Source organism: Lissotriton helveticus, chromosome 5_1 (genome assembly GCF_964261635.1).
Source record: "Lissotriton helveticus chromosome 5_1, aLisHel1.1, whole genome shotgun sequence".
NCBI lineage: Eukaryota > Metazoa > Chordata > Amphibia > Caudata > Salamandridae > Lissotriton > Lissotriton helveticus.
Window position 1 is genome coordinate 1,884,965,197 of NC_136065.1, and position 15,954 is coordinate 1,884,981,150.

The 15,954-nt window shown below is 42.4% G+C and overlaps 1 protein-coding gene across 1 annotated transcript in view; it reads right to left on the reverse strand.

Annotated features, from left to right (window-relative positions):
- Nucleotides 1-15,954, reverse strand: part of CNTNAP1 (contactin associated protein 1) — a 199,190-nt gene that overhangs the window by 100,918 nt on the left and 82,318 nt on the right. Inside the window, exon 12 of the mRNA XM_078640668.1 lies at nucleotides 9,241-9,360. Within this exon, the coding sequence (XP_078496794.1) occupies nucleotides 9,241-9,360 (120 nt within the window). The remainder of the gene's footprint in view (nucleotides 1-9,240; nucleotides 9,361-15,954) is intronic.

Genomic DNA, 15,954 nt, shown 5'->3' on the forward strand with positions numbered 1-15,954 from the left:
TATAAGGCAACTGATGGTAGCAAGTACAAATAAATAATAATATTTTTCTCTTAATTAGTCAACACCTCAGTGACTTCTTACATCTATGTACTTAAGCTTTGGTGAGATTTAAAATGATTCCTTGCAAACGTTAGTCAAGCCATGAGGCTTCTTGAAAATGACCAAATTGGGATCCCCTTGTCACACTTTGGGTAATTTGTTAAGCCAAGGGGATAAGTGTGGAATGGAAGGGATTCTGTTGTTACAGTATTTAGACATGGTGATGTTTGGGGTCAAAAGGACCTGGGACTGCACTTAAAGACTTTAACATGTATTTTAAATAGTACCAGGGATAATGAGGGAGGAACTGTGGGTCAATTTCCCAAAACCATTGACATCAACGCAGAAGACATATGCATTTAGACAGCTGCCTAGGCTTAGAGCAAATGCCCAACTTTCATGGAATTCTCAAAAAATGCAAGGCGTAGTCATGGGGGTCTGTGTTGTGTGATCATCTCTTTGAGCAGGTGTCTCCAATCAGTGCACATAACCTACCCCTGCAAGAAGATTTACTCACAAGTATACATAGCCCAGACTGGTTGGTATAAATCGTAACATTAGTGATCATGTGAACCCAGAGCAGGATTTTGCTTTTGATAATGCCGTGACATGACCCACTGTGTAGTAAAAAGTGAATTGTGGTCTTATTAAGATAATTGTTCCAGTATAGCCCCATACACTGCTTCCATAACTTATTCAGGAGTAACAGGAGCAGCCATCTACATGTGTTCATTATCTTTTTGTTTTACGTAATGATTACAATTGAGTCAGTAGTCCTGACTTGGGTGCAATCAGATGTTTGGGTCCGCACTGAGATTACAAGTTTTGCACAAATTTCACTCAGGCCTGATGGTTTTTACATGCACATGTTTCTCCATGCAAATAATGGAGAAATGTATGCAGAGGAAAAAAGTACATTTTCTGATTCCTGCACCTCGGAAAGTGGAATAACTCATTCCAGTCACTGGAACTCGAAAGTATAAGATAATGCTGTTCAGGGGAGAAACCTAATCCAATAGAATCAGTATTTCCAAAGGGGGTTTTACCACATGGTGATTCCCCTAAAATGAGATTTAAAAAAAAATATATTTTTTGTTATTGAGCAGAGCAAATTAAGCATAACAAAAACAGTTAAACACTTTGCGATAAAAAACCTGTACTTTATACATAAAAACCAACATGGATTAAATACAAGAAGATAGAAAAAAGCATGTTGCAACAGTAATCTGTCTACAACCTTTATTTTTGAGCAGTGCTTTAGTCATCATCACTATTTATGAGTGTGCAAATCTTTTCATACTAAAGTGCTAAAGTACCCCTAAAGACCCACAATAAACTTGATCAAAAAACTTGTACGTTGTCCATAAACGCCAACATGTATTAGATACAAGAAAATATTAAAAAAATATGTTGCAGCAGTAATTTGACTACAGCCTTAATATTGGAGAAATGCTTGAGTCAATATCACAACTATTTACAAGTGTGCAAATCTTTCATACGAAAGTGCTAAAGTACCCAGAATGACTGACAACAAAACGGTCTTTTACCGGCATAAAACCAGCACAGATTAAATACAAAAGGAATATTTACGACTGTACTCTAACAACATCCTCAAATTTTCAAATAGAGCTTTGGTCGAGATCCCTACTTTTTATAGATATGCAAATATAGCATACTGAAGTGCAAGATGCTAAAGTTCTAAGGTGCTAAAGTGCATGAAACTATCAAAAGATATCTATTAAATATCTATTAAATTTCTATTTCCCCAATGGTTTCAAGGTTCACTAAATATTTCCAAACAGCAGAGAATTTTCTTGTAGCGCCTACCCTCCTACCGTATACTTCTTCAAACATCATAGTTTGTTTCATTTTCTTTAACCACTTTGAGTAAAACGGTACGTCTACCGACCTCCAAACTTGGAGGAATAAGGATGAGCAACGAGGGAGCAAACCGCTGTAAAAGTCCCCTCTGCTTTTGTCAGATCTACCCTTACTCTAGTAATGCCGAAGAGGGCTACCTCAACCTCCAGATCTAGCTTCTTCTGAATTGCCGGGCTAATTGCCAAAAGAATCTTGACCCAGAATGGCTCTAATTTTGGACACGTGAAGAATATGTGTAGCCAAGCTTCCGGATATTTTTTGCTAATAATTTTAGGAGTATAATATGCCATCCACTGAGACAAGAAGGCCATCCTTTTAAAATTGGCAGCCCTTAAGGCCCTACTCCCTAACTGGGATATTGACTGCCACTCCTAGCTTGACAAAGTACAATTAGTTTCCCGTGTTACTCTTTCTAAGAATTCTCAACCAAGGAAGATTCATTTAGTTTACTCAGCTGAGAGTACCAGTTGCCCACCCTCTTTATTAGGTCTCGCCTGGCGTTGCATCGCGAAGCGCTGTCGCCAGCGAGACTTATTGTTGCTGTGTTGCCTCCCAAGTGGTACAGACCGGGGCACGTGCCGATTTGGGTCTGTGGACGCGCTTCTCAGACACGCTTGCGCAGACGACGCGCACACAGCCCCTGCTTTCGCTTGGCTGGCATGCAGTAACGGCGTGCGCGTGCACACACACACACACATACACAGCCAGCCCCCCTGCACGCTCACAGACACACACATGCACGCGTGCACACACACACACACATCCACCCACCCAACCACCCTTCACGTGCATAAGTCAGCTTAGTGGGTTGGGAGCCTGTGGCATACGTAGTAACTTTCAGGTCATCGATGGTTCAGAGCCAAAGAGAGCAGGCTCCCCCTTTCGTTATATGCAAATCTTGCTGCGTGTGCGAGGTAAAGAAAGGGTTATAGTGAAGGCTATTTTTATTATGTTTTCATCGTCTCTTGTTGCCAGAACACAATGATAATAACAACTGTATTATTTTATTGCTATTATAATATCAACTGTAAAATGATGCTCGTGAACAATCCCCACGCCTGTGTAGCCTACCTGATATTTGATTTAAGGTGTCTTGCCGCCCAGTACTATAGCGCCTTCCGCCGTCCTAAATGCGTGGCTTGTGTTCATTCACAAATCCCAGAGAACGGGAGACGGAGCCCCCGGCTGGTGATGTACAGACGCCAGGCAGCACTAGAGCTGTGATTGGTATTTTAACCAGGTACTCAACGGCCCTGCGATGGCTGCATTGTCAGCACTGTTAATTAAATAGCATACTCTCGACCCCGCCATGGCTGGCATATAATGACCCCCATTTTGCAAGGTATTCTTAGCCCTTTTACAATTGATGTCTAATAATACATATTTTAACTTGGTACACCCAGCCTGTCATGCATGATGTATACAAGCCAATATTTTAACATCTGGCTACACGTATGTTATAACAGGGGGAGCCAGTATATGCGGCTATAAGTGGCGAACAGCGAAATAAATCACAAAAGATTGTTACATTCTGTTGAGATAGCAGAAGCCCTTTTTAGGTCTCGCGAAAGACCGTATGTTGTTCACTTGCTGGGAATGTTGGACAGGGGATGGGTAAGCGCAAGCCCTCGGCGATTTCACCTCGTGGACGCGCACGTCCAGCCCTGCGCCGTGCGCCGTGCACATCTCCTGTCCCACATTCCCAGCAAGTCGGCCTCTCTCCTCTCTCAATCGCGCGCGCAAACACACAGCCACACTCACGTGCACACACACGCACACACACACACGCACACACACACGCATACACACACACGCAGGCGTGCACACACACACACAGCCACAGCTACACCCACACACACGCACACACCTCCCACCCTCCCCCACTCACCGGGCTCTTTTCTCGCAGGCTCCATCACTCGGATTTCTCTCCTCTCCTCCTTACTTGGAATGCTCCTTCCCTTTTCCTGGAACGTCTCGACCCTGTCCACGGGATGTTCTGGGAGTTGGAGGACCTTCCTCGCTTGCACCATTATGCCTTGCCTGCTCTCTCCCGGGAACCCCAGCACTCCCGGAAGCCCTGCTTTCTTCTGGGCTCTCCACTACCCACACACCTCTGCCTCCAAGGTGCTGCGCTCCGGACGAGCTACGTCACCGCGAGCCTAGCAAAGAGGCGGGGCATCTCCCGGACCCTCGCAGGCTCCAAGGAACTTTCCTGCCTATCAAAGAAGAGCCCGCCTCTCTCGCCTGCGTTCCAGGCCTCGCTCTTACATACGCACACCTTCTTGTTGATATTTAAATGTTGTTTCGACCTGTGCAGCTCTTCAACCCAAGCCAGCCTTCAAGCGACCTTGCTATCTCCATGGATGTATTATAATGTGCCAAGCTGGCCTGTGAGTTTTCAGGATTTTCTCACATCAAAAAACATAGTCGCGCAACAAACCGACAAACCATTTACTCAAAAGGACCACAAACATTGTCTAAGAGGGGAAAATATTTTATTTCAATGGTAGCGCTAACAGGGTGCTTATTGCTTAGTGGGCGATGATTTATATCTTGTGGCCGAGAACTCACGGGGGGCTGGAAAGAACAACTGCGCCATTACCGGGTTGGCTGCCTCTGAAAATCAATAAAATGAACTAATGGGCGGTCAGCTTAGTGCTGCACCTCATTAATGTTTGTGCGGTGACTCAACCGCTACAGTTCATCGTTGAGTTACTGCCGAGGGCTGTGGCGCCAAATGGCAGGATTAACCTGACATTTTATGGGTTTTAGTCACACCAGGCAATGGGGCAGGGGGAGGGGGTATGATGTATAGTAGGGAGGGGAGTAAAAGAAGGGCTTGGTAAAAGGACTAGTAGGAAAGAGCGTTCTACAACCGCTGTCTGGGCGGTGGAGTTGTAGCTGTAGATTTACCACAGTTCTGGCGTGGGGTCTGTGAGGTGAAAGGTCCGAGTGCTGAATTATGTTGACGTCGGAACCCACAGGGTTCCTGAGGGTTCAAGAACGACCATTGTCACCTTCAGTCACGGCAAGGCCCCTCCCATTAGGCAAAGCTGAAAGCAGGCTTACAGGCAGCATCTGAATGCAGAGAGGCTTAATCCCAGAAGAAAACCAGCACAAGCACGCACCTCACCCTCACACTCGCTCACCCTCACACCCCCTCACCCTCTCACACCCCCACATCCCCTCACTCCCACACCCCCTCACCCCCACACCCCCTCACCCTCACACCCCCTCACCCTCACACCCCCCTCACCTTCACACCCCCTCACACCCTCACCCTCAAACCCCCTCACCCTCCCACCCCTTCACCTTCACACCCCCTCACCCTCACACACACACTCACTCACCCTCACCCACCTTCTCACCCTCACACACCCTCTCACCCCCACCCTCACACCCCCTCACCCTCAAACACCCTCACGTTCACACACCCTCACACCCTCACACACCCCCTCACCCTCACACATACCCTCACCCTCACACACCCTCACATTCACCCCCTCACACCCATCACCCTCCCACCCCCTCACCCTCACTCCCCCTCACCCTCACACCCCCTCACTTTCACCCCCTCACCCTCACACACCCTCACTCACCCTCACACACCCTCACACAGCTTCACACCCTCACACCCCCTCTCACACCCTCACCTTCACACCCCCTCACACACTCTCACACACTCTCACCCTCACACCCCTCATGACAAAGCATAGCATAGCATAATAAAACATTGAATAGCAAAACAAAGCATAGCATAATAAAACACAACAAAACATAGCATAGCATAATAAAACATAGCATAGCATAGCAAAACATAGCTTAGCATAACAAAGCATAGCATAACAAAACATAGCATAGCATAACAAAACACAGCATAGCATAACAAATCAAAGCATAGGATAGCAAAACATAGCATAGCAAAACAAAACATAGGATAGCAAAACAAAACCTAGCATAGCATACAGCATCACTCAGCACCACCACAACATCACTCAGGGGCACCACAACATCACTATGCGCTACCACAGCATCACTGAACGCCACAGCATCACTTGTTCACCACCACAACATCACTCAGTGCCACCACAGCATCAATCTGTGCAACCATTCAACAACAACTGGTTCAAATATGTTCTCTCAATGTTTCAAGCTTTATTACAAATGTAACAAAAAAATGTTAATATTTCACTTCTGTTCTTGGATTTTCATCACAATAAAATACACTGAATATAATCTTCACAAAAGTTATTTACAAAAGTTTAAGCTATTGCCATTATAAATTACAATACCTTTTATTTAAGTATTAATTATTAAAAAAATTAAAAGCCATTGTTATTTGTAATATCAATACATGTTAGGCACGTAAATACAACACATATTGCATTACAAATGCTATAGGTGTCACATTTGCGAAAGTTATAACTATTGGCATTGTAAATGACAAAGCTAATAATTTCGCTATTTTCAAAAACTAAACATAAATAAAAAATGTGTCATTTACAATACCAATTGCTCAAACATTCCTAATGCGAGACCTATTACATTGCAAATGCTTGTTTAACTTAAAATAGAGCTGTCACCTGCTTGGTCAGGGTGCCAATTGATGAAAGATTATATCTATTTATAAAATGTATAATCTGTAGATATGCAAAAAAGCCAAGCTTGTTACGTTCACGCATCTATTTTTAACCTCTTGTTAGGTAATTATTTTATTGTTCTTAAAAAGTGTCCTAGCTCCTCTAAGCCACAGTCCTTCTAGTTTTTGAGGTGGCTAGATTGGATTTGAAGACCCAAACTTTTACATTCTACATTCCCCTGAACTTTAAATAGTGCAATTCTGAAGAGCCGGCTTGCTTAAAAAAGGATTGTAATCTAGAAGCGTAGTCCTGCAGAGTCTTGTATCTACCTCTTCGGCAGTTTAGATATTTTAAAAAAATATCGGGATTTGCAAGCTAGATTCCTGTACCATTTTGTCTAAAAAAAATGATTTAATAATCCATTTGGTTCCAGCAACGAGCTGTATCGTAGTAAGTTTGAATTTTCAGCAATGCTAACCCACCCTGATTAATTTTTCGCTGTAGTATTGCTAGCTAGTCCCCGGAAGCCTTTTTGCTCCAGACAAATTCCCTAAACATAGATTCTAGCTCTTTAAACTTTTTAGTATTGATTTTCAAAGGTACGTTTATAAAAAGAAACACGAGAAGGGGAAGTATGGACATTTTTATGAGGGCTACACGGCCTGTTAAGGTTAAGGGTAAAAGTGCCCAGTTGTCCGGCAATACTTTGATTTCATTCCACATTGCTTGGTTGTTTAAATTAAATAGCTGCTCATAGTGATTGGAAACAAATACCCCCAGATAGAGTATTGGTTCTGATTTTAAAACCTGAGATTTAAGATTTAAGGGAAGAAAATCATAGTCAGTATTTAAAGTTAAAATCTCAGTTTTATTTTGGTTTATTTTGTAGCACCCAATCAGTTCGAATTGACTAAATTCTGTTAATACCAGGTCCAAGTTCAGGCTCTCAGGACTTGAATACAAAATTATGCCATCTGCGAACAGCTTTAATTTCGCCATTCCCGGTATTGGTGCTCTGATTTCCCAATTGTAGGGGATTTTTGTGGCCAGGGGCTCGATAAAGAAGGTAAACAATAGTGGGGACATCAGACACCCTTGTTTGGTCCCACGATTGATATTTACTGTCCCTACTTGATTTGCGTGTATCACCACCTGGGCCTGGGCACCCTGATAGATGTTCCTACCATATCTATAACCTGGACAGGGACACCCAATTTTCGCAAACCGAAAAAAAGTGCATCCCAATTAACCACGTCAAATGCTTTTTCAGCCTCCACCATCGTAATGAGAGTTGGAGTACCATCATTGTTAAAAAAAGTCAAAAGCCTGAATTAAGAACCCGGTGTTGGAGGACATCGACCTTCCGGCAACAACCCCGGACTGATCTCTGTGAATCAGTTCCTGCGCTAGGAGAGTTAAGCGTTGGGGACAGATTTTCCTTATACTTTTATAGTCGCATTTAGAAGACTAATCGGTCTGTAAGTATGAACATCTTCGGAATTTTTACCCTTCTTCACAAAGCTTACAATTATAGACTCTTTAAAACTTGAGGGGATGGAACCCACCATCTTGATATTATTAGACAGCTTCGTCAAGAAGGGGATCAACTCCTTGGAAAATGCCTTATAGAATTCTATAGACAGTCCATCATTTCCATAGGCTTTTGCCCCAGTTATTAACTTCAGAGCTGTTAAAGTTTCTGCATCTGATTTATCGAGTTGAACCTGTTCCGCAAGGAAATCAGACAAGCTTGGAAGATTTACCCGCTCAAAATATTCCTGGATTGAGTCCTCTCTAACCACATATTTAGTGGCATAGAACTGTTGATAATGCCCCCCCTAAAATGAGAATCAGAGACCAAGTGGGGTATTTATTCTGATTCACCATCTTTAGCTTTTTAAGGTTGTGACAAGTCTGGCCAGACCAAATGAAACCTCTCGAACATGCAACCAAAGATGTTCATTGCAGCCCCTCTACTCTAGCATGCCCAAAGTCAGGATTACAAATGACTGAGGCAGACCCATCCTGGCCCATCCATACCATCAGGTACCACCCCAGGTAGCTTCTAACAAAACTCTTTAAAAGAATTAAACCTAGTCTATGTTTATAAAGATAGTTTGGCGCTGTTCTTTCTGATTTCGGTCTTGTAAAGTTGCTGCATGTGTTTTAGGTGCGTATTACCTGCAAATGTCTATTTGGTGCGACAAAATGCAAGACTTGCTGTATGGCTTGAATCAAGAGGGCTTAATACAAAATAATTGGTGGGTGGTATGGTAAAGGTGATAAGCAGGTCCCTAAAATTATACTTGGGCCACAAAGATATAGGGTCAGCTTCACAAAAGCATGTTTGAGTACAGGAATTAGAACTACAAGAACACTGCACATTTACTTGCCATTGTGAATCCGCCATGAAATGTCCAACTCTCTATTAGTTTAAAAAGAGGGCGCAGTCCCTTCAATGTGTACTAATAATACATCAATATTGCTTTTTTATGCCCATTTTATCACCATTTTAGATGTTTTGGGGCCAATTCACAAAGGCATATAGGTGTATGTAAAAGTGCAATCCAAGTGTACCCCAAAATGTTATACTGAGGAGTTAGTCTCAGCAGAGGTGCCCAGAACTGCAGGGGCGACATAGTCTAGGTAGATCTCCTGGTTCGGATCTGCAAACTGGTATAGTGGAACAGTTTCAAGGCACTGCAATCTAGTGCTGTAAAAGTAGCTATTGGCTCCTTACCTCTCATGTCGCAGTACACATAGAACGGTTTCAGGGGTCCGCTGCCATCTGGGTCTACGGTGTAATTTCCTGATGGCTTTCCACTCAGCCTGTAGGCCTCACAATTCTCTTTATAAAGTGCTTAAACATACAAACAACAGACAAAGAAGCACAACGGAATTGTTAAAATCAGGTGACATGTTTTAATAAAAGTTAGTTTAAAAAAAAAAACGTAGCTGCAATGCTATGAACATTAACAATAATTCTGTGTTTGCCCACCTTCTCTGACTGAAGCGCAGTTATACAACAGAGACCTATTATTTTGTAATTGTAATTGCATTTATATAGCGCTTACTATTCCTGAAGAGGCGTCGAAGCATTGTTAAAAACAAGGAATCTGTATTGAAATAGTGATATTCCAAGTGAGTTGGTATGAAAGTGGGTACAATGGAGCACATTTATAATATAAATACAAACTCAATGCATACATATAAAAGGAATTGTGTTGGTGTAGGCACATGGCAGTGGGGTGGGTGGAATATCTGCAACTGAGATGAGGCTGAGTTCTAGCACCAGCACTGTGTAGTATTCTGAGTTTAGTGTTTATGTTACTGCACTTCTCTGCATCTAGCTACTCAGCCAGTGTGAGTGTTCCAGGTTAGAATGTGAGTGTGATTGACATGTATGGAATGCTTGTGTGACTGGTATGAGGATTGGCAGCTGGAGTATGGGCTGAGTAGCTAAGAGGCTGCGCCTGGTGGGGCTGCTTGTTCCAGCATAATACTTCCTGTAAATCTACTAATGGTTAAATAAACCTACTTCACAACTCTACTACATCTGCCTCGGCTACATCTCTTCATGTATGTATGGACTAAAATACTACATTATTTTTGGCGACGATCTGGAGACTTTCCTGCGCAAATCTGGCTATTAACAAGAGCTAGGAATTTCCTGCAACTTTTGTGGAACAAGCAACAAGTTTCTAAAGAAGAAAAATCTCATCATTCACGCGAAGTAGCCCCACCAGTGTCAAGAAACTTCAGACAGCCCAGGATCAGTAGAGAGATATATCATCTCTGTTTCATAATAGAAGCTGTCAAAAGAACCAACTTTAATAACAAAGTTTCTACGTAAAAATCAGCTACAGATCTGCCTACGTGACGCAGAAGAAACAAAACCAGACATAGTGCCTGGAGAACAACAAACCACATCTTCTGCCTATTTAGCAAGCAGTGTCAGCAAAGAATTTGCCTCAGGAACTAAGGTATTTTATGACTGACTGTATTTACTGGCCGGTGAAGAGTTGTTTGACATGGACACACACTGTAGTGTTGTTGACTGTCATCTTGTGCTCTGCTTTGTGCTAGCGCTGCACTTATGAGAGAATTCCTTGTGCCTTTTCAAAAAAATTTTTTTACGTGTCTTTACCAACTTCATTTACCCACTAGCGTTCTCACAGTTAAACTGTTTGTTGATTCAGTTACCTGTATCTCTACTTAAATTTGGGGAAGAGCGACGCCCAGAGCAAAGGAAGAGCGACGCCGAGAGCAAACAGTCAAATTTTTCTTTTATTATTCACATCACATCGTATGGCATGTCAGTGTGACAGTTAAGTTTCCTTTCAAATTTCAAAGTGGCTCGTGCAACTTACTTTCAGCGCAGTGCCGCGCTGTGCTTTTCTTCAGCCTGCTGTGACGTCTTCTGGTGTCTTCGTCCTTTATGCTGCCTTAGGACGTTTTGGTGCAGGAGCGCGCCGTGAGCCACCCGGCTTGCGTCATCTGAACGTGCCGCCATCTTCGGATTTCTATGAGCTGGTGTTTGTCTCCTGTGCTCCGTGGTGTTCTGCCTACAAACTGTTCTGAATAAAGTTTTCTTTTCAGCATCTGAACGTTCTATCGAGCCTTCGCTACTTCAAAGCTTCTTCCATCGAAGTCCATGTCACCGCACTTACAAGCAAGCATTTGGTTTGGGCTAAATATTTTCAATTTTGAGAAACGGGTATTTTACACAAGATTTTGCACAAATATGCCTCGTTTGTGTTTTTCCGAGGTTTTGACCTTTCAAGGATTCTGCCTACTGTTTCGCCTGCAAAGTACTCTTCCTCCAGCAAGGTACTGCTTTTCAATTTTATGGTCTTGGTTTGTGTGCTTGAAGCTACATTTCTCAAGCAAACTGCTCCGTTCTACCTGGAACATTTCTTTTTGTTTCGGTTCCTACACAACCTATGTTATTCTGCTACTAAGTGGTATTTTCATTTACCTCATGTCAAGCCTGTCCATCATCCCGGTGACAGGCACACCTATGACTATATTTTGACTTTCACATTAACCTACGAGCATGTTTATTGTTGAAGAAATATTCCAGAAATGTGTGTGCAATTTAACAGACATGATTTTACGACTGAGTCACATTTCTTATGTGGTGATTAGGGTTCTTTTACCCTCATTTATGTGTTTATTTTGGTTCATGAGTTCTATTACTCATGTCTGCGCTAAGTCTTAGTTAAGGGTTCTCTCACCCTCATTTGCATCTTTGTATCCCTGTTTTTGGGATGGGTTTGGGTTGTAGTCCCATTTCCCTTCATGGTTTTACCATTAGTTAACTCTCATGTCTGGGTTATTGGGTTCTTGTCTTTGTTTAGGACTTTTACCTTCTCTACATGTGTTGGACACCTTGTTGTACGTTTTTGCGTGCATGTCACACTGTGCGAATTTCTCTTTTGTGTCCAGTGTATAAGACGCCATGTGCATCACATTTTCGTTTGCGTGTGGTCATTATTTGGCTCACTTTGTCTTGTGTAAGCTGATTGTGCTTCACTTCTTACCTATGTGTTGGTTTGACACATCTTGCTGCACCTGTCCGTGCCGCGTGTATGCGTGGGTCTTGTCCCTTGTTACACCTCTTTCTTTTTGGTCATGGGTAACCCCATATTTTCTCAGTTCCTATTTTGAGGAGTGGAAAATTTTGCCACATTGTGCTGCACTATCTTGTGCTGCTTGTGTTCTTAGGTATTTCCTCTGTTACACCTTCATTCATGGGTAGCCCCATATTTTTAGTGTTCCTCACATGAGGAGTGGAATTGTTTTGCCACATTGTGTTCCTCACACGAGGAGTGGAATTGTTTTGCCACATTGAGTTCCTCACATGAGGATTGGAATTGTTTTGCCACATTGTGTTCCTCATATGAGGGGTGGAATTGTTTTGCCACATTGTGCTGCACCTTCCCATGCTGCGTGTGTTTTCTTGGGTTTGTCCCTCGTTACACCTTCACTTATGGGTTAGTCCCATGTTTTCTTTGTTCCTCTCCTGAGGAGTGTTTTTTTGTTTACCACTGTCTACCTTCGTGAGGACATTTTCTTCACGTTAGGTCTTGCTCACTTGTTGTTTATGAGTTTGTCTCATATTTCAATTTTCTTTTTCTTCAGTATTGAAGGAGGCGGATGATGTCAGTGTTAGTATTTACTGTCTCCTTCTTTCTTCTTTACTGGCTTTTGTCTGTTTACCCTCTCGTGGTGTGAAGTCCTTCTCATCCCTGGGTTCACGGATAATTATTACTACTGTATACTTTGATTGTGGATAGTTTTCAAATATTACTACTGTATATTTTGATTTTGAATAGTTTTCTTCTTCGCTCTCTGTTTCACTTTTGTTTTCCAATTTGAGAGGGGGAGGATGTGTAGTATTCTGAGTTTAGTGTTTATGTTACTGCACTTCTCTGCATCTAGCTACTCAGCCAGTGTGAGTGTTCCAGGTTAGAATGTGAGTGTGATTGACATGTATGGAATGCTTGTGTGACTGGTATGAGGATTGGCAGTTGGAGTATGGGCTGAGTAGCTAAGAGGCTGCTCCTGGTGGGGCTGCTTGTTCCAGCATAATACTTCCTGTAAATCTACTAATGGTTAAAAAAACCTACTTCACAACTCTACTACATCTGCCTCGGCTACATCTCTTCATGTATGTATGGACTAAAATACTACACACTGACACTCTGTGTTCTCTCTGACCTTGGTGTGATGGTCAAGGCACACAGTTTGGATTACGTCAGAACTTTTTCTACAACTGACAGAGCCAATGAATACTGGAATCCAAACACATAGGACAGTGGTGCTGAAAACAAAGCCCATTAGGGCTGAACCAATGCCAGGTTTGCAGGATAACCAGTGACTATCCAAATTATTTCAATGTGGATTGATTGTATGAAATTTTATTTTAGGTGGAGGTCGGGAAAACATTGAACTAACTAGTCTTCCAGGACCTCATTGGATACCCCGAACTAGCGGCAAAGTTTCACTGTTGTTATCATGAGGGTGAGTGTTATGTTCTGTACCTTTGTATGGTGCTTGGGATCCTGAAAAAAACACAGCCATTGAAAGCATTCTTGAAATTTAAGTCTATCTCGATTCGATTAGTCTTTATTTCGAATGATAAAAATTCATAAAAGACAATACACAATCATATACAGTATAAAATTCACTAGCGATCCCTTGTACTAAAAAAGCACAAGCATGACAGTATACATCAAAATGGAACGATCAGTGCAAGGGTGCGTTCAGTTTCTTAATTCGAATCAGCCAAGACCATCCCAGGAATCTTGCAACACAAATCACCACTATTTCAGATCTTATTACTTGCATTTTCCTGAGTGCATCACGAGAACCACTGCAATTCAGGGATGCACAAATGGGTTTTAGCCACTTATTTCTAGGATCACGATAAACAGGGCAACCAAAGAAGAGATGACCAATGCTTTCCTCCTGGTCCAAACACCAAGGACATTTACTTCCTGACTTCGAATCCCATTTAGCAGTAAAGGAATTGACTGGCAAGGTGCCAGTACGAAACTGATGATAAAGCTTACGATCTAACACTTTGGGTATCAAATCCCAATACTGCTCTAGTGCAGGGGTGACCTTGTGCGATAAAAATATTCCTGTTAGATTAGTGTCCAGGGATTGGGTTACCAAAATAGATTTTTTCCATGCCCAAAAAAGCGCTTTAAACTCAGATTTGGATGGAAATGTGGACCCCCCCGGATTTGACCAGAGCTCTGGAAGGCCCATCATATGTAGGGTGATTCTAACTTCCCTAAACCAGTGTAATTTTTAAGTCTATCTCTTTTTGCAAATGATTCCAGTAGAAACACCCTCACCCCATATCACCTGTTGGATCCTACTTTTTGTTTCGTTGTCAGCCACGACTTGCTGATATTACATGCTGGCCACAGTCATAGATTGCTCGGTTTTCATTTGATTTCTAATGACTGTCTCCAAGATTGTGCTGAAAATCTTGTGCGCTCTTTGCAACTAAAATACATTTATGGACTTTAGTATTTTATTTTTCATCTTCCAAGCAGATTTAGGAAAACTGGGGTCAGGCTTTCTGCAGATGGGATTTGCTTCAAAAGTGATCTGCTAGAAGACTGTAAAAACCTATATGATATGGGACAATAGAATACCTGTAAAACACACCGATACCTTTAATAACTGTACAAGACCGATCTAAGTTCAATAAAGCAGTTTAGGTGCGACACCACTACTTACTTGTAATAAGAAAACGACGTGACTACTCAACTGTAAAAACTCGCCAGTTGAATTGTGATGTCAGAATGCTACTGCTCCGGCAAACAGACAATGACGAAGAAAGGTTATTGAGCAGAGCTTCAGCTGACATTTCAACAATGAAAGGGGGAGCCTGCTTTTCTGCTAATTCATCAGGACTGTTTATCCAAGAGTATTTTAAACACACAGAAAGTGATGGAAGGGTGCTTGCAATAAGTCTAACCACTGACAATAGCTCGGGAAGCACTCCAATCGATCATTCTTTTGCTCACTATGCCACCTCAGTTTGGATTTCAATATATGCAAATCAGTCTTGACCCTGCTCCTCCTGGGAATAGTCCAGCCCGAACTGCCGCGCCAGGTCCTCCCTGGACCGGAGCACTTCAAACCTGTGATTCTGGGCAAATCACTTAATCTCCCCGTGCCTAAAATGAATGTGTGTCCTCATGTAACGTAACTGGTGCTAAAGCGCTCTGATACCCGATTCGGTTCGGGTCTAGTTCGTGCTATATAAAACTCAGCAAAAAAAAAAAAAACAGAACCATTTTTGCCCTATTTATGGGCTCACCAGCTGGGCACAGGGCCCATGCTTACCCATGCCACTTAGGACGGTATATGAAGCACACAAAAGGTGATGGGTGGCTGCTTGCAATCAGTCTAACACCACGGATCCTGGGTTGCTTGTGTTCCAGTTTATTTTCCAAAAAACAAAGATTGAAGTCTGCTTATATTGTTCTGTTCACATTAAAGCAAGGTCCTCGAGAAAGCATTTAATATGTAAACAAGTTCTATCATAAAAAGGCAGAGGCTGGGTGAACTGACAAAAGCAGCCACACCCATGTACCACAATGGCTTGAGGGTAGGACTGAAAGACGCTTGCCAGTTTTAATAAATCGACCCAGCACAATAGAAGCTTTAATAGAATTAAAGCTGCACATTGAAGCCAAACATTGTTATCGGAAGAATAAATAAAGGAGCAGCGTTCGACCACTATCTCCCTCAAAGAAACAGAAGTTTCCCTATTAATGGAGGGAGAATTAAATGAACCTATGCAGGTTAGAAATCAGAAAAGGCGTTTACAAAAAAAATAAAAAAATAAACAGAATCACAGCCGTAAATAGAGGATATGACTTGTGGTAAAGAGGGGCATTTTGTGAAAAGCTTTTTAAGAATTAAA